This window comes from Chelonia mydas, chromosome 7 (assembly GCF_015237465.2).
Source record: "Chelonia mydas isolate rCheMyd1 chromosome 7, rCheMyd1.pri.v2, whole genome shotgun sequence".
In the NCBI taxonomy this organism is placed as follows: Eukaryota; Metazoa; Chordata; order Testudines; family Cheloniidae; genus Chelonia; species Chelonia mydas.
The window spans coordinates 123,323,526-123,351,465 of record NC_057853.1 but is presented as its reverse complement, the minus strand read 5'-3'; the positions used below and the strand labels follow the sequence as shown (position 1 = coordinate 123,351,465).

At 55.9% G+C, this 27,940-nt stretch overlaps 1 protein-coding gene across 2 annotated transcripts in view; it reads right to left on the bottom strand.

The window, feature by feature from the left end:
- Positions 1 to 26,844, bottom strand: part of ABCC2 (ATP binding cassette subfamily C member 2) — a 75,637-nt gene extending 48,793 nt beyond the window's left edge. Inside the window, exons 1-5 of one of the 2 annotated variants that reach the window (XM_037903604.2) lie at positions 26,660 to 26,844; positions 15,101 to 15,274; positions 14,392 to 14,538; positions 3,780 to 3,914; positions 3,212 to 3,373 (exon numbers count right to left, since the gene is read on the bottom strand). In XM_037903604.2, coding sequence (XP_037759532.1) covers positions 3,212 to 3,373; positions 3,780 to 3,914; positions 14,392 to 14,538; positions 15,101 to 15,274; positions 26,660 to 26,701 — 660 coding nt within the window. In that variant the 5' untranslated portion in view covers positions 26,702 to 26,844. The remainder of the gene's footprint in view (positions 1 to 3,211; positions 3,374 to 3,779; positions 3,915 to 14,391; positions 14,539 to 15,100; positions 15,275 to 26,659) is intronic. The other variant, XM_043552394.1, reaches the window with a different exon arrangement.
- Positions 26,845 to 27,940: the final 1,096 nt, after the last annotated feature.

Sequence of the window (27,940 nt, the reverse complement as noted above, 5' to 3'; positions counted from 1 at the left end):
TGAGCAGATTATCTGCAGGACACACAGCTCACACAGCTTCCACCTTCCTAGGTCTGACCTCGGAGCATTCAGCATCCTCTGCCCCTCCGTGCGCTTCCTACAGCGAGTCCGCCCGGGCGGGGTCCTGGGGAAGCCAGAGGGTCCTGCCCCACAACTGCGCAGTCAGACACGACTCTCAGCCAGCCAGTAAAACAGAAGGTTTATTAGACGACAGAAACATGGTCTAAACCAGAGCTTGTAGGTGCAGAGAACAGGACCCCTCAGCCGGGTCCACTTTGGGGGGCCATGAGCCAGACAACGCCGTCTGCACTTCACTCCAGGTCCCCAGCCAGATCCAAACTGAAACTCCCTCCAGCCCCTCCTCTGGGCTTTGTCCCTTTCCCGGGCCAGGAGGTCACCTGATTCCTTTGTTCTCCAATCCTTTAGCTCTCACCTTGCAGCGGGGAAGGGCCCAGGCCATCAGTTGCCAGGAAACAGGGTGTCGGCTATTCTCTGTGTCCAGACCCCTGCACACACTTGCCCTCTAGGGCTCTGCAATGATCATACACCCTTACCGCACCCCCTAGATACTTAAGAACTGCCTAGGGGAAACTGAGGCACCCCCACACTATTCAGAGGAAACATTAAGAACAGTCCCGCTTCGTCACAGTGAGACAAGAGCAGGAAAGCAGAGTTGCAACGGAAGCGGTGGATGATGACGGTCATATAGAGGACCTGCAAAGTGGATTCATGGCACCAGAAGAGCAGAGTTTCAGCAGAAGCAATGGTTCAATGACAACGGTTAGCAGTCCTACTGCACCGTCTGCTGAAAGCAGTATGGCATCTGCACGGAAAAAAGGCGCAAAACAATTGTCTGCTGTTGCTTTCACAGAGGGAGGGGCGATTGACGACATGTACCCAAAACCACCCACAACAATGTTTTTGCCCCATCAGGCACTGGGAGCTTAACCCAGAATTCCAATGGGTGGCGGAGACTGCTGGAACTGTGGAATAGCTTCAACTTCTATAAATTTGACCTAATTCCGTGGTGTAGACATACCCTTAGAGACTAACAAATTTATTTGGGCATAAGCTTTTGTGGGCTAAAACCCACTTCATCGGATGCATGCAGTACAAAATACAGTAGGAAGATATATATACACAGAAAACATGAAAAAATGGGTGTTGCCATACCAACTGTAATGAGACTAATCAATTAGAATCATAGAATCATAGAAGGTTAGGGTTGGAAGGGACCTCAGGAGGTCATCTAGTCCAACCCCCTGCTCAAAGCAGGACCAATCCCCAATTTTTGCCCCAGACCCCTAAATGGTCCCCTCAAGGATTGAACTCACAACCCTGGGTTTGGCAGGCCAATGCTCAAACCACTGAATAAGGTGGGCTACTCTCAGCAGGAGAAAAAAACCTTGTGTAGTGATAATCAGGATGGCCCATTTCAAACAGTTGACAAGAAGGTGTGAGTAACAGTAGGGGAAAAATTAGCATGGTGAAATAGTTTTTACTTTGTGTAATGACCCATCCACTCCCACTCTTTAATAAGTGATGGTCACATAAACAGCACCCTATACTGGAAACCTACTGACCACTATACTTGCCTACATGCCTCCAGCTTTCATCCAGACCACACCACACGATCCATTGTCTACAGCCAATCTCTACGATACAATCACATTTGCTCCAACCCCTCAGACAGAGACAAACACCTACAAGATCTCTATCAAGTATTCTTACAACTACAATACCCACCTGCTGAAGTGAAGAAACAGATTGACAGAGCCAGAAAAGTACCCAGAAGTTACCTACTACAGGACAGGCCCAACAAAGAAAGTAACAGAACGTCACTAGCAGTCACCTTCAGCCCCCAGCTAAAACCTCTCCAGCGCATCATTAAAGATCTACAACCTATCCTGAAGGACGATCCCTCACTCTCACAGATCTTGGGAGACAGGCCAGTCCTTGCTTACAGACAGCCCCCCAGCCTGAAGCAAATACTCACCAGCAATCACACACCAGAACCACTAACCCAGGAACCTATCCTTGCAACAAAGCCCGTTGCCAACTGTGCCCATATATCTATTCAGGGGACACCATCATAGGACCTAATAACATCAGCCACACTAACAGAGGCTCGTTCACCTGCACATCTACCAATGTGATATATGCCATCATGTGCCAGCAACGCCCCTCTGCCATGTACATTGGTCAAACTGGACAGTCTCTACGTAAAAGAATAAATGGACACAAATCAGACGTCAAGAATTATAACATTCAAAAACCAGTTGGAGAACACTTCAGTCTCCCTGGTCACTCAATTTCAGACCTAAAAGTCACAATTCTCCAACAAAAAAACTTCAGAAACAGACTCCAACGAGAAACTGCAAAATTGGAATTAATTTGCAAACTGGACACCATTAAATTAGGCTTGAATAAAGAGTGGGAGTGAATGGGTCATTACACAAAGTAAAAACTATTTCACCATGCTAATTTTTTCCCCTACTGTTACTCGCACCTTCTTGTCAACTGTTTGAAAAGGGCCATCCTGATTATCACTACAAAAGTTTTTTTTTCTCCTGCTGAGAAGAGCCCACCTTAATTGATTAGTCTCGTTACAGTTGGTATGGCAACACCCATTTTTTCATGTTCTCTGTGTATATATATCTTCCTACTGTATTTTCCACTGCATGCATCTGATGAAGTGGGTTTTAGTACATGAAAGCTTATGCCCAACTAAATTTGTTAGTCTCTAAGGTGCCACAAGTACTCCTCGTTTTTTTTTAAAGAAAGAGGAGAGGCTATTCACCACAGCTGTGTCTGTGGCAAGAGCTGACTCAGTCTCCCCCTTCCAAGGTGGAATCCTGGGGGCCTCACACTGAGGCAAAGGGGATGGGCCACTGCAAGTCCCACAGACCATGTGGGGCAGGTCTGGCCAGTCCTGGGACCTGCACAGGCTGAAAGGCAGGAGTTGAGAGCCCTGCAGGGCTGAAGTGTGGGGACTCTCTCCACCCACCTGGCCCACACTGAGACCTCACAGATACTGTCTCACGACCTCGGCCTCAAAGATGGGTGGAGATGGGATCTTGCTATGGAGCCCATGTGCCACCAGCCCCTCTAAGCTGAGGCACCTTGCGGCAGCCTCTCCCTCCCCAAGCCGCCTGCAGGGTCTACAGGCTGTGCTCACCCCAAAGCCCAGACGGGGGCACAGAGCTCTCACCTTCTTGGCCATTTCCTCTGTTTCTGGGGCGACATCCGAGAAAGCTGAGATGATCAAGAGGAGAAGCTGGAGCCCATAGGAGATGAAGAAGAGGCTGAACCGTGGCAGGTCAGGAACCAGGCCCTGTGGGGGAGGAAAGCCCTCAGGGATAACTGATGGCACCTGCAAGTGAGGTACAAGCCAAGCCTGGACCCAGGGACAACCAGGAAAGTGAGTTGGGCTAAGGCTGCCTGAGCGTTTCCGCTCAATCCCCCATTTCAACTGCTCCTGAATTCCTGGAGCTGTCTCCTTTCAGCCCAGGCACCTCTGGACATGACCCCCAGGGCACGCACTGGGGTGGGCAGAGCTGAGGCCCTATGGGAGGAGAGATAGGAGCTATTTCTGCTTTACCCCCACTCACGTTCCCCATGGGTGCTTGCTCACAGGGGGCTGCAGTGCCCCAAAAGCTGATGCTAGTTAACAGCCCAAAGGGAGGGGATTTCCTGGGCCAAACCCTGCCCCTCTGAGAGAACTGGGAGTGTGAGGGATTTCCCAGGGGCCCTTGCCCGCAGTCCCCGCTGCTCCTGACCGGCAGTGCCTTCCGGATCAGCGTCTGGAGCGGGAACACCCCGCAGAGCAGGGAGAGAATCCAGAAGAAGAAGAGTGGTCCGGAGTCCCTGCGCGTGTGGAAGCGCTGAGTGTCATGAAGCAGCAGAACCAGGATCTGGGGAGAGAGCGAACTGGGTTAGAGCAGGGGGTGCAGGGAGGCTGGTGACAGAGGAACCCAGGACAATGTAACCTGGGCAGGGGGCTGAACCCGAGGCTCATGACCTGGAGATTATACGTGGGCCCCAGGATGACACAGATGCAGAATCGGGCTGTACAGTATTGGCTTCCATTTAAAAATGTGATCCAAGTGTAATCGATTGTGATGTTATCTGATTAAACTATGACCATGTAGATTATTGTTGCTACCACTGTTATATAATTGCAACAAATCTTGTACAAAATGTGTCATGTAAGATGTCTATGCACAGATTATGATTTGCTGAATATGATTATGCTATTTGCATGCATGTATCATTTTTCAGAGTAGCAGCTATGTTAGTCTGTATCCGCAAAAAGAAAAGGAGGACTTGCGGCACCTTAGAGACTAACCAATGTATCATTTTTGTATCTGAAGTTATGAGTATTGGCTCTATACCTGGATTTCTAACGTGTTTGCTTCTGGGAAACACCAACAAGGTGTTTAGCCAGCACATTGTGAAGGAACTATTCAAGTTAACGAGTTTCAGAGGGGCAGCCGTGTTAGTCTGTTTCAGCAAAAACAACGAGGAGTCTTGTGGCACCTTAAAGACGAACAAATTTATTCGAGCATAAGCTTTCATGGGCTACAGCTCACCTCATCAGATGTTTGAAGAAGTGGGTCATAGCCCACGAAAGCTTATGCTCTAATAAATTTGTTAGTCTTTAAGGTGCCACAAGACTCCTTGCTGTTTTTATTCAAGTCAAGTGGCTCATCAAAAGGACACAACTCACAATGGAAGACACCCATCTACACTGAATGGACTGTCCTTCTGTCTGGGGTGTCGTTAATGGCTTCTTCTGTGACTAAGCAAAATCAGGCATGGACATGTGACTTTCCCATGAGACTCCAAACTCCATCTTTTACCTGTAATTTTCCACCAGCGGTAGTGAGGGCTTTGTTTGAAACAATGGATTTCCTTCTACATGGCAGAAGCTATAAAAGGCGCTGGAAACACCTCCATTTTGCCTCTTTCCTGCTCAAGCCTCTGGACTATGGACTTATAAAAAGAAAAGGAGTACTTGTGGCACCTTAGAGACTAACCAATTTATTTGAGCATAAGCTTTTGTGAGCTACAGCTCACTTCATCTGATGCATCCGATGAAGTGAGCTGTAGCTCACGAAAGCTTATGCTCAAATAAATTGGTTAGTCTCTAAGGTGCCATAAGAACTCCTTTTCTTTTTGCGAATACAGACTAACACGGCTGCTACTCTGAAACCTATGGACTTATACTAATCGGAGCATTCTAATCAAGAGATCAAGGATCTTCCAATGTTTTGGAAGCAACCAGAGACTTGACTATGGCCCCGTCTACACAGGCAAGTTTGTGCGCAGTAAAGCAGCTGTGAGCGCTGTAACTCCCGAGGTGCACACACTGGCAAGCCACCGAGTGCACAGAAACTGCGCAGATGCAGTGCTCTAAAAAAACCACCCCGAGGAGAGTTGTACACCTTTCTGCGCCAGGGTGTGACGTTACTGACATAATCTGGGACCGTATAAATCATTGTTGCAACCAAGATCCTGGAGTGGCACCAAATTTTGTATAAAGGGCGTCAAATAAGGTGTCTAAGACAAGGTTATGGTTGTCTGGTTATGATTATGCTATCTGTATGCATGTATCATTTTTGTATTTAAGTACTGGCTCTACACTGTCTGTATTTCAAACTTGTGCTATGCTTCTTGATGACACCCCAGACAAGTTGGTGTCAGCTCTGCCTAGCCTGCTTGACGGACCATTAAGGACCATCAGCTGTACAACTGACCCACTGAAAGAAGGAGTGGACTACATCCACCCTGATGGAATTGGCCCTGTCAACACTGGTTCTCCACTTGTGAGGTAACTCCCTCCTCTCCATGTGCCAGTATATTTATGTCTGCATCTGTAATTTTCACTCCATGCATCTGAAGAAGTGGGTTTTTTACCCACGAAAGCTTATGCTCAAATAAATCTGTTAGTCTTTAAGGTGCCACCGGACTCCTGTTTTTGTGGATACAGACTAACACGGCTACCCCGATACCAGACACACCTTGGGACTCAGCAAGGTGTGCAGGGACCTGCCTATGGACAGAACTCTGAGGGTTTTCCAGGCCGTGTGATGGGCAGCTTGTCTTTGGGACAAAGAAAGCAGAGACCACATGGCAAGAGACTATAAAAACCTGCTGCAGCTCCTCAATCTTGTCTTCAATCCTGCTTCTGACCTCTGGAGGGACTTTGCTACAAACGGAAGCTCTACACAAAGGTCTGATGACCCATCCCAGCTGGGGATGTTCTCCAGAGACTTGATTTGAACCTGCAGCTTATTCCATCATTGCAACAAGCCTGAACCAAGAACTTTGCCATTGCTGTGTGTCATTGATTCCATTTCACCACTTCTAGCTCTCATCTCTATCTTTTTCCTTTTATGAATAAACCTTTAGATTCTAGATTCTAAAGGACTGGCAACAGCGTGATTTGTGGTAAGATCTGATTTGTATATTGACCTGGGTCTGGGGCTTGGTCCTTTGGGATCGAGAGAACCTTTTTTTTTACTGGGGTATTGGTATCATAAACATTTGTCCCCATATGAGTGGCACTGGTGGTGATACTGGGAAACTGGAGTGTCTAAGGGAATTGCTTGTGTGACTTGTGGTTAGCCAGTGGGGTAAAACCAAAGTCCTCTCTGTCTGGCTGGTTTGGTTTGCCCTAGAGATGGAGAAACCCCAGCCTTGGGCTGTAACTGCCCTGCTTTAAGCAATTTGTCCTGAATTGGCACTCTCAGTTGGGTCCCGCCAGAACCAGCCTCGTTACATGGGGGTACAGTGCTGCGGTGCCAGTGTAGACACCGTGGTGATTACAGCGCTGTGATTGGCCTCCGTGAGGTGTCCCACAATGCCTGTTCTCACCTCTCTGGCCATTGGTTTGAACTCTACTGTCCTGCCCTCAGGTGACCAACCATCAGCCCCACCCCACACATTCCTCTGCAAATTTGAAAATCCCCTTCCTGTTTGCTCGGTGATGCATGCAGTGGTCTCAGCGCATCTTTCCAGGTGGCCATGCCTGCTCCACGCACCAGACGATCCCCAGCTTGGAGCAATGCCGAGCTGCTGGACCTCATCGGTATTTGGGGAGAGGAGGCAGTGCAGTGCCAGCTGCGCTCCAGCCATAGGAATTATAACACCTATGGACAGATTTCTAGATGCATGACAGAAAGGGGCCGTGACCGGGACACACTGCAGTGCAGGGTCAACGTGAAGGAGCTGCAGAATGTCTACCACAAGGCACGGGAGGCAAACCGCCGCTCTGGTGCTGCGCCCATGAGCTGCTGGTTCCACAAAGATACTCAGTGGTGACCCCACCTCCACGGGGAAGGATCCTGTGGATACTTCGGTGGCTCGCGCGCCAGTCGAGAGTGGGCTGAGCCAGGGGAGGCAATCTTGGACGAAGAGGGGGAGGGGGACCCAGAGGCAGAGGATGACTCGGAGGTCAGGAGGACTTGTGGCACCTTAGAGACTAACCAATTTATTTGAGCATGAGCTTTCGTGAGCTACAGCTCACTTCATCAGATGCATACTGTGGAAATTGCAGAAGACATTATATACACAGACACCATGAAACAATACCTCCTCCCACCCCACTCTCCTGCTGGTAATAGCTTATCTAAAGTGATCATCAAGTTGGGCCATTTCCAGCACAAATCCAGGTTTTCTCACCCTCCGCCCCCCCACAGACAAACTCACTCTCTTGCTGGTAATAGCCCATCCAAAGTGACCACTGTCTTCACAATGTGTATGATAATCAAGGTGGGCCATTTCCTGCAGAAATCCAGGTTCTCTCACCCCCTCACCCCCCTCCAAAAACCACACACACAAACTCACTCTCCTGCTGGTAATAGCCTATCCAAAGTGACCACTCTCCTTACAACCTGCATGATAATCAAAGTGGGCCATTTCCAGCACAAATCCAGGTTTTCTCACTCCCCCACCCCCATACACACACAAACTCACTCTCCTGCTGGTAATAGCTCATCCGAAGTGACCACTCCCCCTACAATGTGCATGATAATCAAGGTGGGCCATTTCCAGCACAAATCCAGGTTTTCTCACCCCGCCTCCCCCCACACACAGACTCACTCTCCTGCTGGCAATAGCTCATCCAAACTGACCACTCTCCCCACACTGTGCATGACAATCAAGGTGGGCCACTTCCAGCATAAATCCAAGTTTAACCAGAACGTCTGGGGCGGGGGGAGGAAAAAACAAGGGGAAATAGGCTGCCTTGCATAATGACTTAGCCACTCCCAGTCTCTATTTAAGCCTAAATTAATAGTATCCAATTTGCAAATGAATTCCAATTCAGCAGTTTCTCGCTGGAGTCTGGATTTGAAGTTTTTTTGTTGTAAGATAGCGACCTTCATGTCTCTGATTGCGTGACCAGAGAGATTGAAGTGTTCTCCGACTGGTTTATGAATGTTATAATTCTTGACATCTGATTTGTGTCCATTTATTCTTTTACGTAGAGACTGTCCAGTTTGACCAATGTACATGGCAGAGGGGCATTGCTGGCACATGATGGCATATATCACATTGGTGGATGTGCAGGTGAACGAGCCTCTGATAGTGTGGCTGATGTTATTAGGCCCTGTGATGGTGTCCCCTGAATAGATATGTGGGCACAGTTGGCAACGGGCTTTGTTGCAAGGATAGGTTCCTGGGTTAGTGGTTCTGTTGCGTAGTATGTGGTTGTTGGTGAGTATTCGCTTCAGTTTGGGGGGCTGTCTGTAGGCAAGCACTGGCCTGTCTCCCAAGATTTGTGAGAGTGTTCGGTCATCCTTCAAGATAGGTTGTAGATCCTTAATAATGCGTTGGAGGGGTTTACTACAGGACAGGCCTAACAAAGAAAATAACAGAATGCCACTAGCCGTCACCTTCAGCCGCCAACTAAAACCCCTCCAACGCATTATTAAGGATCTACAACCTATCCTGAAGGATGACCCAACACTCTCACAAATCTTGGGAGACAGGCCAGTGCTTGCCTACAGACAACCCCCCAACCTGAAGCGAATACTCACCAACAACCACATACCACACAACAGAACCACTAACCCAGGAACCTATCCTTGCAACAAAGCCCGTTGCCAACTATGCCCACATATCTATTCAGGGGACACCATCACAGGGCCTAATAACATCAGCCACACTATCAGAGGCTCGTTCACCTGCACATCTACCAATGTGATATATGCCATCATGTGCCAGCAATGCCCCTCTGCCATGTACATTGGTCAAACTGGACAGTCTCTACGTAAAAGAATAAATGGACACAAATCAGATGTCAAGAATTATAACATTCATAAACCAGTCGGAGAACACTTCAATCTCTCTGGTCACGCAATCAGAGACATGAAGGTCGCTATCTTACAACAAAAAAACTTCAAATCCAGAGTCCAGCGAGAAACTGCTGAATTGGAATTCATTTGCAAATTGGATACTATTAATTTAGGCTTAAATAGAGACTGGGAGTGGCTAAGTCATTATGCAAGGTAGCCTATTTCCCCTTGTTTTTTCCTCCCCCCGCCCCAGACGTTCTGGTTAAACTTGGATTTATGCTGGAAGTGGCCCACCTTGATTGTCATGCACAGTGTGGGGAGAGTGGTCAGTTTGGATGAGCTATTGCCAGCAGGAGAGTGAGTTTGTGTGTATGTGGGGGGCGGGGGGGTGAGAAAACCTGGATTTGTGCTGGAAATGGCCCACCTTGATTATCATGCACATTGTAGGGGGAGTGGTCACTTCGGATGAGCTATTACCAGCAGGAGAGTGAGTTTGTGTGTGTATGGGGGTGGGGGAGTGAGAAAACCTGGATTTGTGCTGGAAATGGCCCACTTTGATTATCATGCAGGTTGTAAGGAGAGTGGTCACTTTGGATAGGCTATTACCAGCAGGAGAGTGAGTTTGTGTGTGTGGTTTTTGGAGGGGGGTGAGGGGGTGAGAGAACCTGGATTTCTGCAGGAAATGGCCCACCTTGATTATCATACACATTGTGAAGACAGTGGTCACTTTGGATGGGCTATTACCAGCAAGAGAGTGAGTTTGTCTGTGGGGGGGCGGAGGGTGAGAAAACCTGGATTTGTGCTGGAAATGGCCCAACTTGATGATCACTTTAGATAAGCTATTACCAGCAGGAGAGTGGGGTGGGAGGAGGTATTGTTTCATGGTGTCTGTGTATATAATGTCTTCTGCAATTTCCACAGTATGCATCCGATGAAGTGAGCTGTAGCTCACGAAAGCTCATGCTCAAATAAATTGGTTAGTCTCTAAGGTGTCACAAGTCCTTCTTTTCTTTTTGCGAATACAGACTAACACGGCTGTTACTCTGAAACTCGGAGGTCAGAGATGCAGGCAGCCAGGAGCACGTTTCTACCCCGGAGGAGCCTAGCCAGTCACAGCAGTCGGAGCTTGGCGAAGTGCAAACCGGAGAGGAGGCCCCTGGTAAGTGGATCTGATTTTGGGAATCGCTGAAGCGAGGTGCTGGGGGCAGGAGGGCTGCAGGAAGCAGGCTTGTCTCCTGCCTCATGCCTAGTCTGAGCGACGGAACAGGCTGTTGATACACTCCCTCACTTCACAGGAATCTGCCTCCGAGATCTCCAGGAAACGCTCGTGGAGACACGGAGCAATCCGCTGCCGCAGGTTCCTCGGCAGAGCTGCTTTGTTTCTTGCCCCATTAACGGTAACTTCCCCGCACCACTGTGCCGTGTTGGATTGGGGGACTATTGCTGCACACAGGCTAACCGCATAGGGGCCAGGGTGGAAGCTGCAGGCTTGGAGAAGAGCCTCCCTTAATCCCCTGCTTACCCTCAGCAGCGAGATATCGTCCATAATGATCACCTCCTGTGGAAAGTGTGGGGACAGGAATGATTATCAGGCCCCCGCTACAGTGCTGGCTCTCCCCAAGTGCCACGTGCCCAGTGTACAGCAGGGTCCGGGAACAGTGATTTACCCTGCCCCTGTGGCTACTCACCATTCTGGGGGTCTTGTGGCTCATGTGTGCTTGCCTGGGGTCAGTCAATTAGTGACAGGTGTGTGGGTATTGGCTGTTTTAAAGCACCGAATCAGTGTTGTCTGTGTTGCAAACAATATTGCTTCTGTAAAATGTTGCATTTAAACTTCACAGAGATGACCTTGGGAGCACAGCCTCCCTCTTTGTTATCGGTGGCAGAATGGTTGTGTAGTATTAGGAAGTGTCCAAGAAGAATAAGGAGGACTTTCTGCGCGAGGTTATGATGCACTCCGCCGCCGAGAAAAAAGAGTCGAAGGAGTGGCAGGACAGCGAGAAAAGGGACCGAAAGGAGAATGCGGCACACCAGAAAGAAGCCATGGAGCAGCTCCTAACAGTTATGGAGCGCCAAGCGGACACGCTCCAGGCGATACTAGCTCTTCAAACCGAGCAGCTCCGTGCCCGCCCTCCCCTGTAGCCGCTGTTGCAAAACTCTTTCCCATGCGCCCCCCCACCCACACTGCCAACACAGTTATCAACCCCCTGGCTCCGCTCTACCCGCAGCCTTCCACTCCTCCCCCTCACAGTCCAGCAGTGCGGACTCGCACTACCCACTGCACTCAACACCCATCCCTCTGCAGTTTGGCCCGGCTGAAGTACAGCACCCGCTGCATCGTACTCCAAAGGAGAAGGTTGGGTATGATCCCTGGACATACACAAATCTGTGGCCATCCTGGGACCCCTCCTCCTCTTGAGACCTTCCCTTCCCCCTTCCCCCATTCCCCTCCCTGCTGATGATTTCTTTCGTTTGACTCTCTCCTCTGGTTGTTGTCTTTCCATAAAAGAATTGTGTGTGTTTATTTGAAAGCAATCTTTATTCTATTATGTGAAAGCAAAAAGAGCACTGCAAAGCAACATACAATTATGTTAAGGCCCCTTCTTGCATCATGTGCACCCATCACCTCCTAGCATTACAAGCACTGCAATCCCAAGCATAGCAACAAATATTAGTGGCTTTCAGCTTCAGATTGCTGCCCCAAAGCATCCCTGATCCTTGTGGCCCCGCGCTGTGCCCCTCTAATAGCCCTGGTCTCTGGCTGTTCAAACTCAGCCTCCAGGCACTGAGCCTCTGCGATCCAGCCCTGAGTGACGCTTTCACCCTTCCCTTCACAAATATTATGGAGCGTACTGCATGCGGCTATGAGCGTAGGAATATTGTCATCGGTCATGTCCAGCTTCCCATACAGGCATCACCAGCAGGCTTTTAAATGGCCGAATACACACTCAACACCCATTCTGCACTTGCTCAGCCTGTTGTTGCCAGGCTGCTCCTTGCTGCTGTCAAGGTGCCCTGTGTACGGCTTCATGAGCCATGGCATTAAGGGGTAGGCGGGGTCTCCCAGGAGCACAATGGGCATTTCGACTTCCCCTGTGGTGATCTTCCGGTCAGGGAAGAAAGTCCCTGCTTGCAGTTTCTTGAACAGGCCAGTGTTCCGAAAGATGCATGCATTGTGCACCTTTCCAGACCAGCCTGTGTTAATGTCCGTGAAAAGCACACGGTGACCCACAGGTGCCTGGAGAACTATTGAGAAATACCCCTTCCAATTAATATATTCTGTGGCTAGATGGTCTGGTGCCAGAATTGGAATATGCATGCCATCTATCACCCCTCAGCAGTTAGGGAAGCCCACTTCTGCAAAGCCATCCACAATGTGATGCACGTTGTCCAGAGTCACGGTCTTTCGGAGCAGGATGCGATTAATGGCCCTGCAAGCTTCCGTCAACACGAGTCCAACGGTCAACTTTCCCACTCCAAACTGGTTAGCGACTGATCGGTAGCCGTCTGGAGTAGTCAGCTTCCACAGTGCAATCGCCACACGCTTCTCCAGTAACAGGGCAGCTCTCATTCTCGTGTCCTTGCACTGCAGGGCTGGGGCGAGCTCATCACGCAGTCCCATGAATGTGGCTTTCCTCATCCGAACGTTCTGCAGCCACTGCTTGTCATCGCAGACGTGCATGACAGTGTGATCCCACCACTCAGTGCTTGTTTCCTGAGCCCAAAAGGGGCGTTCCACTGTGGTCAGCGCCTCCGTGAATGCCACAAGCAATCTCGTGTCATAGCTAGTATGCGTGGTGAGATCAATGTCGCACTCCTCTTGCCTTTGCAGTTTAAGGAATAACCCCACTGCCACTCGTGATGTGTTGGTCAGAGCGAGCAACACACTGGTTACCAGTTCGGGATCCATTCCTGCAGCCCGAAAGAGGCAGGGCCCGGTGCGCAGTACACAGACCGTTGAGAGATAGCGCCAAATGCAGACGGAAGCAAAGGGATTGCTGGGATGCAAAGCAATGCATCACAGGGCATTGGGACAAGACCCAGGACGCCCTGCAACCCCTTCCGCCTTCCCACAAGTGTTAGCGGCAAAAGAGAAAGAGGTGCTCTGTGGGATAGCTGCCCATAGTGCACCGCTCCGAATAGCGCCGCAAGTGTGAACACGCCACTGTGCAGGCAGCTGTCAGGGTGAACACACAATAGCGGTTTTCCTTCGGTGCTTTCTGAGCAGCACTGTAACTTTGCAAGTGTAGACATGCCCTTAAGTCATCAGGTTATTCCATCACTGCTACAAGCCTGATCCAAAAACTTTGCAATTATTGTATGCATGTGATTCCTTTAACCAATTTTAACTCTCATCTTTCTTTCTTTTTATAAATAAACTTTCAGATTTTAGATGCTAAAGGATTGGCAACAGCATGATTATTGGGTAAGATCTGAGTTGTATATTGACCTAGGTGTGTGGGGTCCCCTAGCCTTTGGGATCAGGAGAACCTTTTATTTGATAAAATTGGTTTTAAAGAACCACTCATCTTTAAGTCTAGTGTTTTGGGTGGTGATACAAGGACTGGAATGTCTATGGAAACTGCTTTTCTGACTTCTTGTTAGCCAGTGTGGTGAAACAGAAGTTTACTTTTGTTGCTGGTTTGGTATATCTCATGGGAGAATAACCACCAGTTTTGGGGTGTGTCTGCCCTATTTCTCAGCAGTTTGTCTTGAATTTGGTATTCTCAGTTGTGACCCACGGAGGCACAGTTACACCAATGCAGTGACCACTGCCTGAGTGTGCAGGGAGCCTGGAACCATCACTCACCAGCCCTCCAGCTGAATGAGTGGTTCGCTCTGGAATCTAAAGGTGCACAGTTACATTTCTATATTAACTACTTCACTGCAGCCTCTGTTAGCAGACACATCTAATGAGTGTGCTGCTCCCACAACCCATCTGTCCCCTAGGCTATGGCCCCGCACTGCTAGGGAGTTTTCCTGAGATTCAGCCTAAACCTCTTTTTACTGTTTCCTCCCTTCACACCAGCTCTGTCCCCTCGATGACCCAGTGTGAATTCAGCCAGTGGCAGGCTTGGCAGTCTCTTACCCATGTCACGGTGTACAGAGCAGGGTTTGTGTATTGGACAGCGGGGTTCCTGCTGGCGGGAGTCGGGTGGGGGTACTGGCCAAAGTCCTCTGCAAGCGTGAAGGCCAGTTCAGCCATTGCTGTCAGTAAGAGCAATGTGGTCAGCGCCTGGGGGAGAGCAGCTGTTAGGAGAGACACTGGCCTTGTCCCTGCCTGTTGGACTACTGGGGAACACAGCCTAGGTCTGTCAACACCACCGCAGGGGAGACAAGAGGAGGAAGTGGTAGCATGCCCACAAGCCCCACACCCTATTACATCCCTCCACCCCATGCAGGCCTAATATTAACCCTCTAGTCCAGGGCCATTCCCAAGGTCCTGTTCCATCTGTCTGGGTCCACATGCCCCCTTCCTCATGAGTTCACGCCATTCTGGCCTTATGAGCACAAAACTCCAATACCGCACAAAGCCCTCGTTCCCACTGTGTTCTCCACCCCGCACCCCATTACATCCCTCCAGTCCAGGGCGTTCCCCAACCCACGCCCCAGTACACCCTATTACATCCCATTCTATCCCTCCAGCCCAGGGCGTTCCCCACCCCATTCCCCATTCCACCCCGTTACATCCCTCCAGTCAAGGGCATGCCCCACTCCTGACCCCATTACAGCGGATGACATCCCTGCACCCCGGCCCCATTGTCCCCCTGGTTCTGTAGGGCCATAGGATGCTGTACCTGCTTGGTGAGGTAGATTTTGGTTAGCGATGATTTCTTGGTCCTGGGTTTAAACATGGGAAGAAGCTGCCAAGGGGATGAAAGCCAGAGAAAGCCCAGAGGGATCCAAACAAGCACGGTCTGTTCAAAGCAGAGCGGCAGGTCGGGCTGCGGTACATCCAGTAAGGAAGCGTTCTGGGTGGGGCAGACACAGTGAGAGCAGAATCAGAGTCACACCACAAACTCACCAGCATCCCCTGCCCGGAGCGCCACTCCACCTGCATGCACCCTGATGCCATGTGCCGAAGCGCCTCTCCCGCTACACACCTCAGCCTTCCCCTGCAGGTAACCTGAACCCAAAACACTGAGAGCATCCCTCCTGCTTCACCTGCCTGATCCCTAACCCCTCAGACCCCTGCCCCTAAACACACACCAAACCCCACATACCCCACAGCACCCCTCCCCCTTCACCTGCCCGACCCCTAACAGCCTCAGCACAACCCTCCCCTAATCATGCACCCAACCCCATATACCCCACAGCACCCCTCCCCCTTCACCTGCCTGAATCCTAACCCCCCAGAGCACCCCTCCCCCTAGACACCCACCCAACCCCTAACCCTCAGAACATCCCTTCCCCCTAAACAAACCCTGACCCCAAACCCCTTCCCAACCACCCACTCAACTCCTAAGCCCTCAAAGCACGCCTCCCCCTAAACACACACCTGACCTCCATCCCCTCAGAGTACCCCTCCTACACACTTGTACAATAAATACAAAATTCAAGAAGTAGAATGAACTTAAATTTGGTTAAGGAAATAGTCTTGTGCTGTAAAGAAAGGAATTGAGCAGCAAGCAATTGAAGGCCTTGAAAATAATGAGTTACCAGGCCAGAAGGAATGAAGTAGGGAGGACGCCTGGTTCAAGGAATAACTAATGAGATAAGGGGAAGTTTCTAAAAAAAAGCCTCTGGTGATAGGGGTGCCTGCTGATGGCTTTCTATAAGGCAAAGAGAATTTGTCATAAAAGGAGCCAACATGGCCCTTCCCAACCGCACACACGTGCTACAGCCTGGGTGAGCCCAGGTGAACCGGAGAAACTGGGGCAGCAAGGAGGGAGGAAAGGCCTTGGGGAGAAAGGTGGTGGTAAATGTTATCTGGATTAAGACTGGACACCTTGTTCCCCTGCACACCCCCAACCCCATCCGCCCCGGAGAACACCCTCGACACCATCCCCCCCGGAGCCCTCGTCCCCCTGTGCGCCCCAGACCCCATCCCCCCGGGAGCCCTCGTCCCCCTGCGTGCCCCCGACCCCATCCCCCGGGAGCCCTCGCCCCCCTGCGCACCCCCGACCCCATCCCCCGGGAGCCCTCGCCCCCCTGCGCACCTCCGACCCCATGCCGTGGGAGCCCTCGTCCCGCTGCGCACCCCCGACCCCATCCCCCCGGGAGCCCTCGTCCCGCTGCGCACCCCCGACCCCATCCCCCCGGGAGCCCTAGTCCCGCTGAGCGCCCCCGACCCCATCCCCCCGGGAGCCCTCGTCCCCCTGCGCGCCCCCGACCCCATCCCGCGGGAGCCCTCGTCCCCCTGCGCGCCCCCGACCCCATCCCCCCGGGAGCCCTCGTCCCCCTGCGCGCCCCCGACCCCATCCCCCGGGGAGCCCTCGTCCCGCTGCGCACCCCCGACCCCATCCCCCGGGGAGCCCTCGTCCCCCTGCGCACCCCCGACCCCATCCCCCGGGGAGCCCTCGTCCCCCTGCGCACCCCCGACCCCATCCCCCGGGGAGCCCTCGTCCCGCTGCGCACCCCCGACCCCATCCCCCCGGGAGCCCTCGTCCCCCTGCGCACCCCCGACCCCATCCCCCCGGGAGCCCTCGTCCCCCTGCGCACCCCCGACCCCATCCCCCCGGGAGCCCTCGTCCCGCTGAGCACCCCCGACCCCATCCCCCCGGGAGCCCTCGTCCCCCTGCGCACCCCCGACCCCACCCCCCCGGGAGCCCTCGTCCCCCTGCGCACCCCCGACCCCATCCCCCCGGAGCCCTCGTCCCCCTGCGCACCCCCGACCCCATCCCCCGGGAGCCCTCGTCCCCCTGCGCACCCCCGACCCCATCCCCCAGGGAGCCCTCGTCCCCCTGCGCACCCCCGACCCCATCCCCCCGGGAGCCCTCGTCCCCCTGCGCACCCCCGACCCCATCCCCCGGGAGCCCTCGTCCCCCTGCGCACCCTCGACCCCATCCCCCCGGGAGCCCTCGTCCCCCTGCGCACCCCCGACCCCATCCCCCGGGAGCCCTCGTCCCCCTGCTGTCACGGAGTCCCCGGGCGATGCTCTGGAACTGCTCCCCATGAAGCCAGTCAGGACTCTGGGGCAGTCGCCTTTCTGTGAGCAGCCTGTCTGCAGGACACACAGCTCACCTGGCTCCATCTTCCTGGGTCTGACCTCGGAGCATTCAGCCTCCTCTGCCCCTCCGTGCGCTTCCCACAGCGAGTCCGCTCAGGCAGGGCTCCTGGGGAAGCCAGAGGGTCCTGCCCCCCAACTCCGCAGTCAGACTTGACTCTCAGCCAGCCAGTAAAACAGAGGTTTATTAGATGACAGGAACATGGTCTAAAACAGAGCTTGCAGGTGCAGAGAACAGGACCCCTCAGCTGGGTCCATTTGGGGGGGGGGGGGGGCAGTGAGCCAGACAACCACGTCTGCCCTTCACTCCATGTCCCAGCCAGCCCCAAACTGAAACTCCCTCCAGCCCCTCCTCCTCTGGGCTTTGTCCCTTTCCCGGGCCAGGAGGTCACCTGATTCCTTTGTTCTCCAACCCTTTAGCTCTCACCTTGCAGGGGGGTAAGGCCCAGGCCATCAGTTGCCAGGAAACAGGGTGTCGGCCATTCTCTGTGTCCAGACCCCTGCACACACCTGCCCTCTAGGGCTCTGCAATGATCATACACCCTTACCCCACCACCTAGATACTTAAGAACTGCATAGGGGAAACTGAGGCACCCCCACAATATTCGGAGGAAACATTAAGAACAGTCCCACTTCGTCACATCTCTCCCCCCTTCGAGATCGAACTGAGCGGGGTCACTTTACCCGGTGACCTGGGGAAGTTCGAAGCCACCAACGTTCCCATGGATGCCCCAGCATCTCTCCCATTCCTTGGTAGGAGTTACACCAGGCCCTTCCAGTTTCACGCCCTCCCTTAGGTCGGGGGTGGTCGATAGCACTCGCAGGCCGCATGTGGGAAGGTTTCTGCGGCCCGAGCCCTTTGGCCACCCCAAAACCCCAGCGGGTCAAACTGGGATTGGGTCTTCTCCCCGACAAGCTGGCCAAACACAGCCACTTGGTTATAGGACTGTTTAACTTTCTTAACAGCTTTCACTCCATCTGAGACCTTCTCAAGGCTCTCCACACTGGATCTTTCAACAGGACAGTCAGTGGATCCATTCACAACAGAAAATTTCTGGCTGTTAGGAACTGAAACTTTCTTGATTAAACCACTTTCACACCCTTCAGTGGCAGTAAACTGCTTGCAAAGACTCCATGAGGATTCCTTTCCCTAGGGCTTTTCTATGCAACAATTCACCCCTCCCAGAAATTCTGCTCTTACCCTCTTTACCTAAGGCTTGCTCTAGAGGAACACTTTCCTGAGCAACAACAGACTCTTTCTGGGTCTCCCTTACATCCAGAATGACCTCTGGCCCATCAGGCGGATTCCTACACAATCCCCTTTCAGGCAAACTTACAGACTTCCTAGATAAAAGGTTAGAAGCCTTCTCCTTCCCTTTGCCACACACAAGTTCAGGAATCTTTTCCTTCTTGCTACAGGTTTCCACACCCTCAGTAGGTAACACAATCACACACCTTCATGCTCTCCTTGTGCCATGGCTAGGATCTCACCCTGATTACACAGAGTTGCTCCACCCCTTCCAACAACACACTAGCAACAGGCAAAATACGAGCACCAGAATTGTCTGGGCTCTGGGATTTTACATAGACCCTAACTGGATGCGACCTAGTTACAGGGCCATTCTCCCGAGCAGACACAAACTTAGGACCCTTCCCTTCCTGGGCTTTAGCTGAATCCAGAACCAACTCTGAGACAACTGCACTACCCTCAACCGTCACAGGCTGAAAGGCCCCTTCTGTCTGGTCTACAGACAAAGAAGAGCCGGACACACTTTCTCCTTTACCAGACACACAGCTTGGGATCACTTTCCCCTTGTCCCAGCACACAAGGCTGGTCACAGACAACTGCTTGGAGACGGGGTAGCTCCCTCCATAGCCAAGTCAATACCCCTGACAGACACAGACACATTTCCTTCACTAAAAAGAAAAGGAGTACTTGTGGCACCTTAGAGACTAACCAGTTTATTTGAGCATGAGCTTTCGTGAGCTACAGCTCACTTCATCGGATGCATAGCATATCGTGGAAACTGCAGAAGACATTATATACACACAGAGACCATGAAACAAAACTTCCTCCCACCTCACTCCCCCGCTGGCAACAGCTTACCTAAAGTGATCATCAAGTAGAGCCATTTCCAGCACAAATCCAGGTTTTCTCACCCTTCCTCCCTCCCCCCCCCCCACACATACAAACTCACTCTCCTGCTGGCAACAGCCCATCCCCCTTTTTGAAACCTTCACTTCACTGTCACAATTTCCTTCACTGTCACAATTCTCGACACAGATAACAAGTAAGGGCCAGGGACACTCATCTTCCTCTCTCCTCACCTTCCCACACTGCTGACTAGACACAGCCATCAGCTCACAAGGCCGCCTAGGCTCATCCAAACTTTCCTTACCCAACACCTTGCCACTCCCAACAGATCCCCTGCCATGCCTGTGTCTCCCCCCCTCAGCTGGGGTCTCAGCTCCCACTGTGCTCAGCACTGCCCTTGCTGTCCCAGTGAGGGTAGGCAGCGAGCTCCCTGCTTTCCTCAGTGCATCAGAGCCAGCGTGAGCCCCTTCTCCGGTGTGCAAGGGCGCAGGGAGCATCTCTCTGTCCCACCCAGCCCCAGGGGGCTGGTTACAGGCAGGCAGATATCCTGAGCCTAGCAGCTCCTCCCTGCTGCCAGCCAGGTCATCTGCATTTTCACTGACCATTTCCCTCTCCCTCTCCGCCGATTGGTTCCCTGGATTCAAATTCAAAACCCTCGGCAGTTACAGGAGCAGGGCCTGGATCCTGTCCCAAAGAGACACAGTCACCCCACAACAGGGTCTCGCAGCCGATATCCCGGAGAACCCCAACAACCAGCCAGCCTGACCCCTCCTGGGTCTGCACAGGGATCTGGGCCATAGGCAGGCCGAGGGACTTCGTCCCTGGGACCCTCACCCAGCCCCTCAGCATCTGAGGCTGCACCACCAGGGGCCTGACAACAGTTCTCTCTGTCCCAGGATCTCGCCACCCCAGGAATGTCTCCCCACTGACCATCACCTTCCGCTCCCACTGGGGGTCCGAGGGGCCTGGCCCCAGGAAACTCCACACAGACATATAGGTTGGGGTCAGGAGTGGGAGCCTGTCCACCTCCCCACCCATCTGGCTGGTGGAGTCTACGGCCTTGGGACCCAGCAAGGGAGCTAGACACCGGGGCTTTTCCGCAGGATCCCCCTGGTTCAAATCTCCAGCCTGCTCAAAGGCAGTGAGGTGGGCATCCACATCCCCCCCCTCCTTAACCAGGGGCAGCAATTTAGTCTCGAGGTTCCCTGCGGAGCTGGCCCCCTGGGGTCTATCCCCACTCACACCTGGGAGGTCCCCTATGCCTCTCCGCTCCACCACCGCCAGTTCATGCTGCTGCTGCTTCTGCAGCTCTTTCTCGGGCTCTCGCTGTCTCTCACAGTCCTCTTGCTCTCTCGGACTCAGTTCCAATCCCGTCCGTCTCCGATCCCCCGATGGGGAACCCGATCGTGAAGACCCTCGTCTGGTCGGGGACAGGAGTCTTGGCGATGCCTGGCTCCCACTCCAGCTGCTCCCAGATCCTGCTATCGCCCCATTTGGGGTCAGGAATCTGTCCCTTAGAGCGGTCATCCTCCTCCAGCTGCATGATGAACTGTGCTTTGGTGAACTTTCCAATGCTCAACCCTCTCTTTCTGCGCAGGGTTACAATGTCCTTCTTAAGGAGACGGTGACAGGCCGTCACTCCGCTCTTCCCAAGTTGTTGTGGACTCACAGGCCTGTGTGCTCTCAGCTCCCCACGGTTTCCAGGGAGAACCCCTAGTGTGCCAGCCCTTCTCAAGGTCACCACCTCTTTGCCAGGGTCGAGCTGCAGACTCCTCCGCCCCTGGGACCGCTCGCTGCAATCCCCCGGGGGACCCTGTTACTGCAAAAGTCCTCCTCTCTGGTCACACACTTCCAGGAGTTAACCACCCCCTGAAACCGTCTCTCTCTGAATCTTCAGCACGCCTGGTCCCCGTCAATCCCCCTTCGTTTTACTGCTCCCCAGTCACTTACTACAGGAAGCGCCGTCCACGGGGTGCAGTACATCCCACCGCTACCACCAGTTGTCACGGAGTCCCTGGGCGATACTCTGGAACTGCTCCCCATGAAGCCAGTCAGGACTCTGGGGCAGTCGCCTTTCTGTGAGCAGCCTGTCTGCAGGACACACAGCTCACACAGCTTCCACCTTCCTGGGTCTGACCTCGGAGCATTCAGCATCCTCTGCCCCTCCGTGCGCTTCCCCAGCGAGTCCGCTCAGGCAGGGCTCCTGCGGAAGCCAGAGGGTCCTGCCCCCCAACTCCGCAGTCAGACTTGACTCTCAGCCAGCCAGTAAAACAGAGGTTTATTAGATGACAGGAACATGGTCTAAAACAGAGCTTGCAGGTGCAGAGAACAGGACCCCTCAGCTGGGTCCATTTGGGGGGGGGGGGGGGGCAGTGAGCCAGACAACCACGTCTGCCCTTCACTCCATGTCCCAGCCAGCCCCAAACTGAAACTCCCTCCAGCCCCTCCTCCTCTGGGCTTTGTCCCTTTCCCGGGCCAGGAGGTCACCTGATTCCTTTGTTCTCCAACCCTTTAGCTCTCACCTTGCAGGGGGGTAAGGCCCAGGCCATCAGTTGCCAGGAAACAGGGTGTCGGCCATTCTCTGTGTCCAGACCCCTGCACACACCTGCCCTCTAGGGCTCTGCAATGATCATACACCCTTACCCCACCACCTAGATACTTAAGAACTGCATAGGGGAAACTGAGGCACCCCCACAATATTCGGAGGAAACATTAAGAACAGTCCCACTTCGTCACACCTGCGCACCCCCGACCCCATCCCGCGGGAGCCCTCGTCCTCCTGCGCACCCCCGACCCCATCCCCCGGGAGCCCTCGTCCCCCTGCGCACCCCCGACCCCATCCCCCGGGAGCCCTCGTCCCCCTGCGCACCCCCGACCCCATCCCCCGGGAGCCCTCGTCCCCCTGCGCACCCCCGACCCCATCCCCCGGGAGCCCCCGACCCCATCCCCCGGGAGCCCTCGTCCCCCTGCGCACCACCGACCCCATTCCCCGGGAGCCCTCGTCTCCCTGCGCACCCCCGACCCCATCCCCCGGGAGCCCTCGTCCCCCTGCGCACCCCCGACCCCATCCCCCTGGAGCCCTCGTCCCGCTGCGCACCCCCGACCCCATCCCCCGGGGAGCCCTCGTCCCGCTGAGCACCCCCGACCCCATCCCGCGGGAGCCCTCGTCCCCCTGCGCACCCCCGACCCCATCCCCCGGGAGCCCTCGTCCCCCTGCGCACCCCCGACCCCATCCCCCCGGGAGCCCTAGTCCCGCTGAGCACCCACGACCCCATCCCCCCGGGAGCCCTAGTCCCGCTGAGCACCCACGACCCCATCCCCCCGGGAGCCCTAGTCCCGCTGAGCACCCACGACCCCATCCCCCCGGGAGCCCTAGTCCCGCTGAGCACCCACGACCCCATCCCCCCGGAGCCCTCGTCCCCCTGCGCACCCTCGACCCCATCCCCCCGGGAGCCCTCGTCCCCCTGCGCACCCTCGATCCCATCCCCCCGGAGCCCTCGTCCCCCTGCGCACCCCCGACCCCATCCCCCCGGGAGCCCTCGTCCCCCTGCGCACCCCCGATCCCATCCCCCCGGAGCCCTCGTCCACCTGGGCACCCCCGACCCCATCCCGCCGGAGCCCTCGTCCCACTGCGCACCCCCGACCCCATCTCCCCGGAGCCCTCGTCCCCCTGCGCACCCCGACCCCAGCCGCCGGGAGCCCTCATCCCCCTGCGCACCCCGACCCCATCCGCCGGGAGCCCTCGTCCCCCTGCGCACCCCCGACCCCATCCCCCCGGGAGCCCTCGTCCCCCTGCGCACCCCCGACCCCATCCCCCCGGGAGCCCTCGTCCCCCTGCGCACCCCCGACCCCATCCCCCCGGGAGCCCTCGTCCCCCTGCGCACCCCCGACCCCATCCCCCGGGAGCCCTCGTCCCCCTGCGCACCCCCGACCCCATCCCCCCGGGAGCCCTCATCCCCCTGCGCACCCCGACCCCATCCCCCCAGGAGTCATCGTTCCCCTGCGCACCCCGGACCCCATCTCTGGAGCCCTCGTCCCCCTGCGCACCCCCGACTCCATCCCCCGGGAGCCGTCGTCCCGATCCCCCGGGAGCCCTCGTCCCCCTGCGCACCCCCGACCCCATCCCCCCAAAGCCCTCGTTCCCCTGCGCACCTGTTACGAATTATACCTAATTGGTCACGCACAAACTGCTGCGAATTATACCTTGTAGGTCACGCACAGTTCGAGTCTAGGCTGAGGCACACGAACAAAGTCCACAACTGCAGAGTTCCCAAAGATATTAAGTTTATTACGCTCGAGCGTGGTGCACTCCTGCTAATCAGGAGGGGACCCCGAATGCAGGTTATACAGAGATTATAGACCTTTTAGCAAAGCATGATGCCCTCGTGCATCGGAAACCTTAGCCAATAGACAAACCCTTCCCCTAACTTCTCCCCCCCTCCCCCGCTAAACCATTACTTCAACTACACATCATGGTCCTAAAGCAATGCACCAGTAGCCTTTCTTTACAGGATGGGAGGCTCGCATCAAGGCCAGGAGGCAGGGAGTTAGAAACAGAGAAAGAACAGAAACCGGGAGTCGAGGCAGGCTGGAAACAAGGAGGGGGGGTTTTCACAAAAATGCAGTATCTAAGAAACACTCCTCCTCGTGCATAATGTGTTTGGTTTTAAACAATAGTGGGCCCCAAACCAAAATAAAGTCACATATGCACATATGCTAACTTTTCCTTAACAGCACCCCCAACCCCATCTCCCTGGAGCCCGCGTCCCCCTGCGCACACCTGACTCCATCCCCTGGGAGCCCTCGACCCCCTGCGCACCCCCGAACCCTACCCCGGAGCCCTCGTCCCCCTGCGCACCCCCGACCCCAACCCCCCGGGAGCCCTCGTCCCCCTGCGCACCCCCGACCCCATCCCCCGGGAGCCCTCGTCCCCCTGCGCACCCCCGACCCCAACTCCCTGGAGCCCGCATCCCCCTGCGCACCCCCGACCCCATCTCCCTGGAGCCCGCGTCCCCCTGCGCACCCCCGACTCCATCCCCTGGGAGCCCTCGACCCCCTGCGCACCCCCGACACCTACCCCGGAGCCCTCGTCCCCCTGCGCACCCCCGACCCCAACCCCCCGGGAGCCCTCGTCCCCCTGCGCACCCCCGACCCCATCCCCCGGGAGCCCTCGTCCCCCTGCGCACCCCCGACCCCATCTCCCTGGAGCCCGCGTCCCCCTGCGCACCCCCGACCCCATCTCCCTGGAGCCCGCGTCCCCCTGCGCACCCCCGACCCCATCTCCCTGGAGCCCGCGTCCCCCTGCGCACACCTGACTCCATCCCCTGGGAGCCCTCGACCCCCTGCGCACCCCCGACACCTACCCCGGAGCCCTCGTCCCCCTGCGCACCCCCGACCCCATCCCCCCGGGAGCCCTCGTTCCCCTGCGCACCCTCGACACCATCCCCCAGGGAGCCCTCGTTCCCCTGCGCACCCTTGACCCCATCCCCCGGGAGCCCTCGTCCCCCTGCGCACCCCCGACCCCATCCCCCCGGGAGCCCTAGTCCCGCTGAGCACCCCCGACCCCATCCCCCCGGAAGCCCTCGTCCCCCTGCGCACCTCCGACCCCATCCCCCCGGGAGCCCTCGTCCCCATGCGCACCTCCGACCCCATCCCCCCGGGAGCCCTAGTCCCGCTGAGCACCCACGACCCCATCCCCCGGGAGCCCTAGTCCCCCTGCGCACCCCCGACCCCATCCCGCGGGAGCCCTCGTCCCCCTGCGCACCCCCGACTCCATCCCCCGGGAGCCCTCGTCCCCCTGCGCACCCCCGACCCCATCCCCCGGGAGCCCTCGTCCCCCTGCGCACCCCCGACCCCATCCCCCCGGGAGCCCTCGACCCCCTGCGCACCCCCGACACCTACCCCGGAGCCCTCGTCCCCCTGCGCACCCCCGACCCCATCTCCCTGGAGCCCGCGTCCCCCTGCGCACCCCCGACCCCATCCCCCGGGAGCCCTCGACCCCCTGCGCACCCCCGACACCTACCCCGGAGCCCTCGTCCCCCTGCGCACCCCCGACCCCATCCCCCCGGGAGCCCTCGTTCCCCTGCGCACCCTCGACACCATCCCCCCGGGAGCCCTCGTTCCCCTGCGCACCCTTGACCCCATCCCCCGGGAGCCCTCGTCCCCCTGCGCACCCCCGACCCCACCCCCCCGGAGCCCTCGTCCCCCTGCGCACCTCCGACCCCATCCCCCCGGGAGCCCTCGTCCCCCTGCGCACCTCCGACCCCATCCCCCCGGGAGCCCTAGTCCCGCTCAGCACCCACGACCCCATCCCCCCGGGAGCCCTAGTCCCGCTCAGCACCCACGACCCCATCCCGCGGGAGCCCTAGTCCCCCTGCGCACCCCCGACCCCATCCCCCGGGAGCCCTCGTCCCCCTGCGCACCCCCGACCCCATCCCCCGGGAGCCCTCGTCCCCCTGCGCACCCCCGACCCCATCCCGCGGGAGCCCTAGTCCCGCTCAGCACCCACGACCCCATCCCGCGGGAGCCCTCGTCCCCCTGCGCACCCCCGACCCCATCCCCTCGGAGCCCTCGTCCCCCTGCGCACCCCCGACCCCATCCCCCCGGATGCCAGTGGAGTCCTTGCCATCCTGTAACACTGAGTTAAAACAACTGCCTCCTTCCCCGGAGCAGAAAGGGCACCTGGGGCTGCGTCTCTCCTGTCTCCGGAGGACAGCGTGCCTCGCCTCATGTCTCTGGACACAGTCTGGGAGGGGGTGAGCTCAGGCCACTGGCTGCTTTTCAGATCATGCTCATCTCACCATTACCTGCTCCTCCCCAGTCTGGCTTGCCATGGTCGATGGTCGGGCTGTGCGCTACGTGTGTGCAGCCTCCAGCACCCGACAGGGCCCTTCAGCACTGGCATTACACCCATGGGAAACAACGACTACAACGCCAGAGCCCCGATCTGGGCCATGCCCCCTTCCCATGAGGATGCTTTGCCTCTGAAAGGACTGGGGGACCCCAGGCTTTGGCTTGTGTTTTCTGCTCTCCCCAGGTATTCACGTGCCCCTGCCCTGTGGGGTGAGGACTCTGCGAGGACATGCAGCCACTTACCCAGAAAACGGAGCCACAGAACTCCTCCAGTGGTGCAGGCATGGCCCAGGCGTTTGCGGAGCTGACAGCTCCCTCCTCTTCGCTCTCTGCAGGGGTGTCTTAGCCCTGAGTGGGTGAGCAGGGTAAAAATCGCAAACACCCCGAAGAGGGAGGATGAGATCAGATGGCAGGGCAGTTAATCATTAACTCTGTCTTGCTCTTGCACAAAGCCCCAAATGGAGCGATGACTCAGGGTCCTCGGGTATCAGTCAGGAGGGGTAAACCCCTCTGTGTGCCTCCCCAGCCCCATGGGCCCTGCTCACACCCGTGTGCCCCCCCAGCTGAGAGCCCTATGGGCCCTGCTCACACCCTTCTGTGTGCCCCCCGAGCCCCACAGGCCCTGCTCACATCCCTGTGTGCCCCTCCCCAGCATGGCAGGGGTTGAGCTGACAGCACTGGCCTATACCACCGGCTTGAAGGGGGCCCTTTACTCCTTACAACGTCAAATGGGGATATGGGGCAGGAGATGGACTTCTGGGCTTTACACTGGGATGGATGGTCCTCCAGAGCTCCCTCCATGCCTCGGGGGGATGGCGGGTCACTCCTGGTGAGGCTACCTGGATACCAAACCGTAACCACCCAGCTAAGGGAGTGCAGAGCAGGGGAGGGCAGCAGGTAGGGGCACAAGAGGAGCTACATGGCATGTCTTCTAGATAAAGAATTGGACCTGCCCTTGCAGTTCCGCCCGAGGGGCAGCAGGCAGCGCAGGATCTCATGAAAGGAGCACATGCGGGATGCTGGAACGAACTGGGATAAGCCAAGGGAAAATTTGTTGTCTCATTCCTTATGTAATTAGTAACTAGCTCAAGGTCAACAATGGTTCAATAAGTAATTGCACTGGCATTAGCTACGAGCCACCGGCAGAGAGGCGGGTCCAATGTCCAGGGATGACAATGCAGAACTCTCACCAGTTAATTATTAGAGGCTTCATTGATTTAAATATCCATCTTCATTTCACAAACAACGCCAGCCCAACCCCACGTCGGACCCTTTAACACAGGGTTTCTCAATGCCGGGTCCGCCAGTTCCTGAGATCTCCCTGACACAGCTGAGGAAGGCAGCAAGCCAGGCCCTGGTAACAGGAAGGTTGAGAAACACACCGTGCAGGCACCAAAACATTCCTGATGGACACCCAGGAACCCGCAGCCTTTTACACAGGGGAGAGGTAGAAAAAACAGCCATTCATAGTGCAACAAAATCCCATCTGTAGTGTGGATTGTGACCTCTCTTTGAGACCTGCAA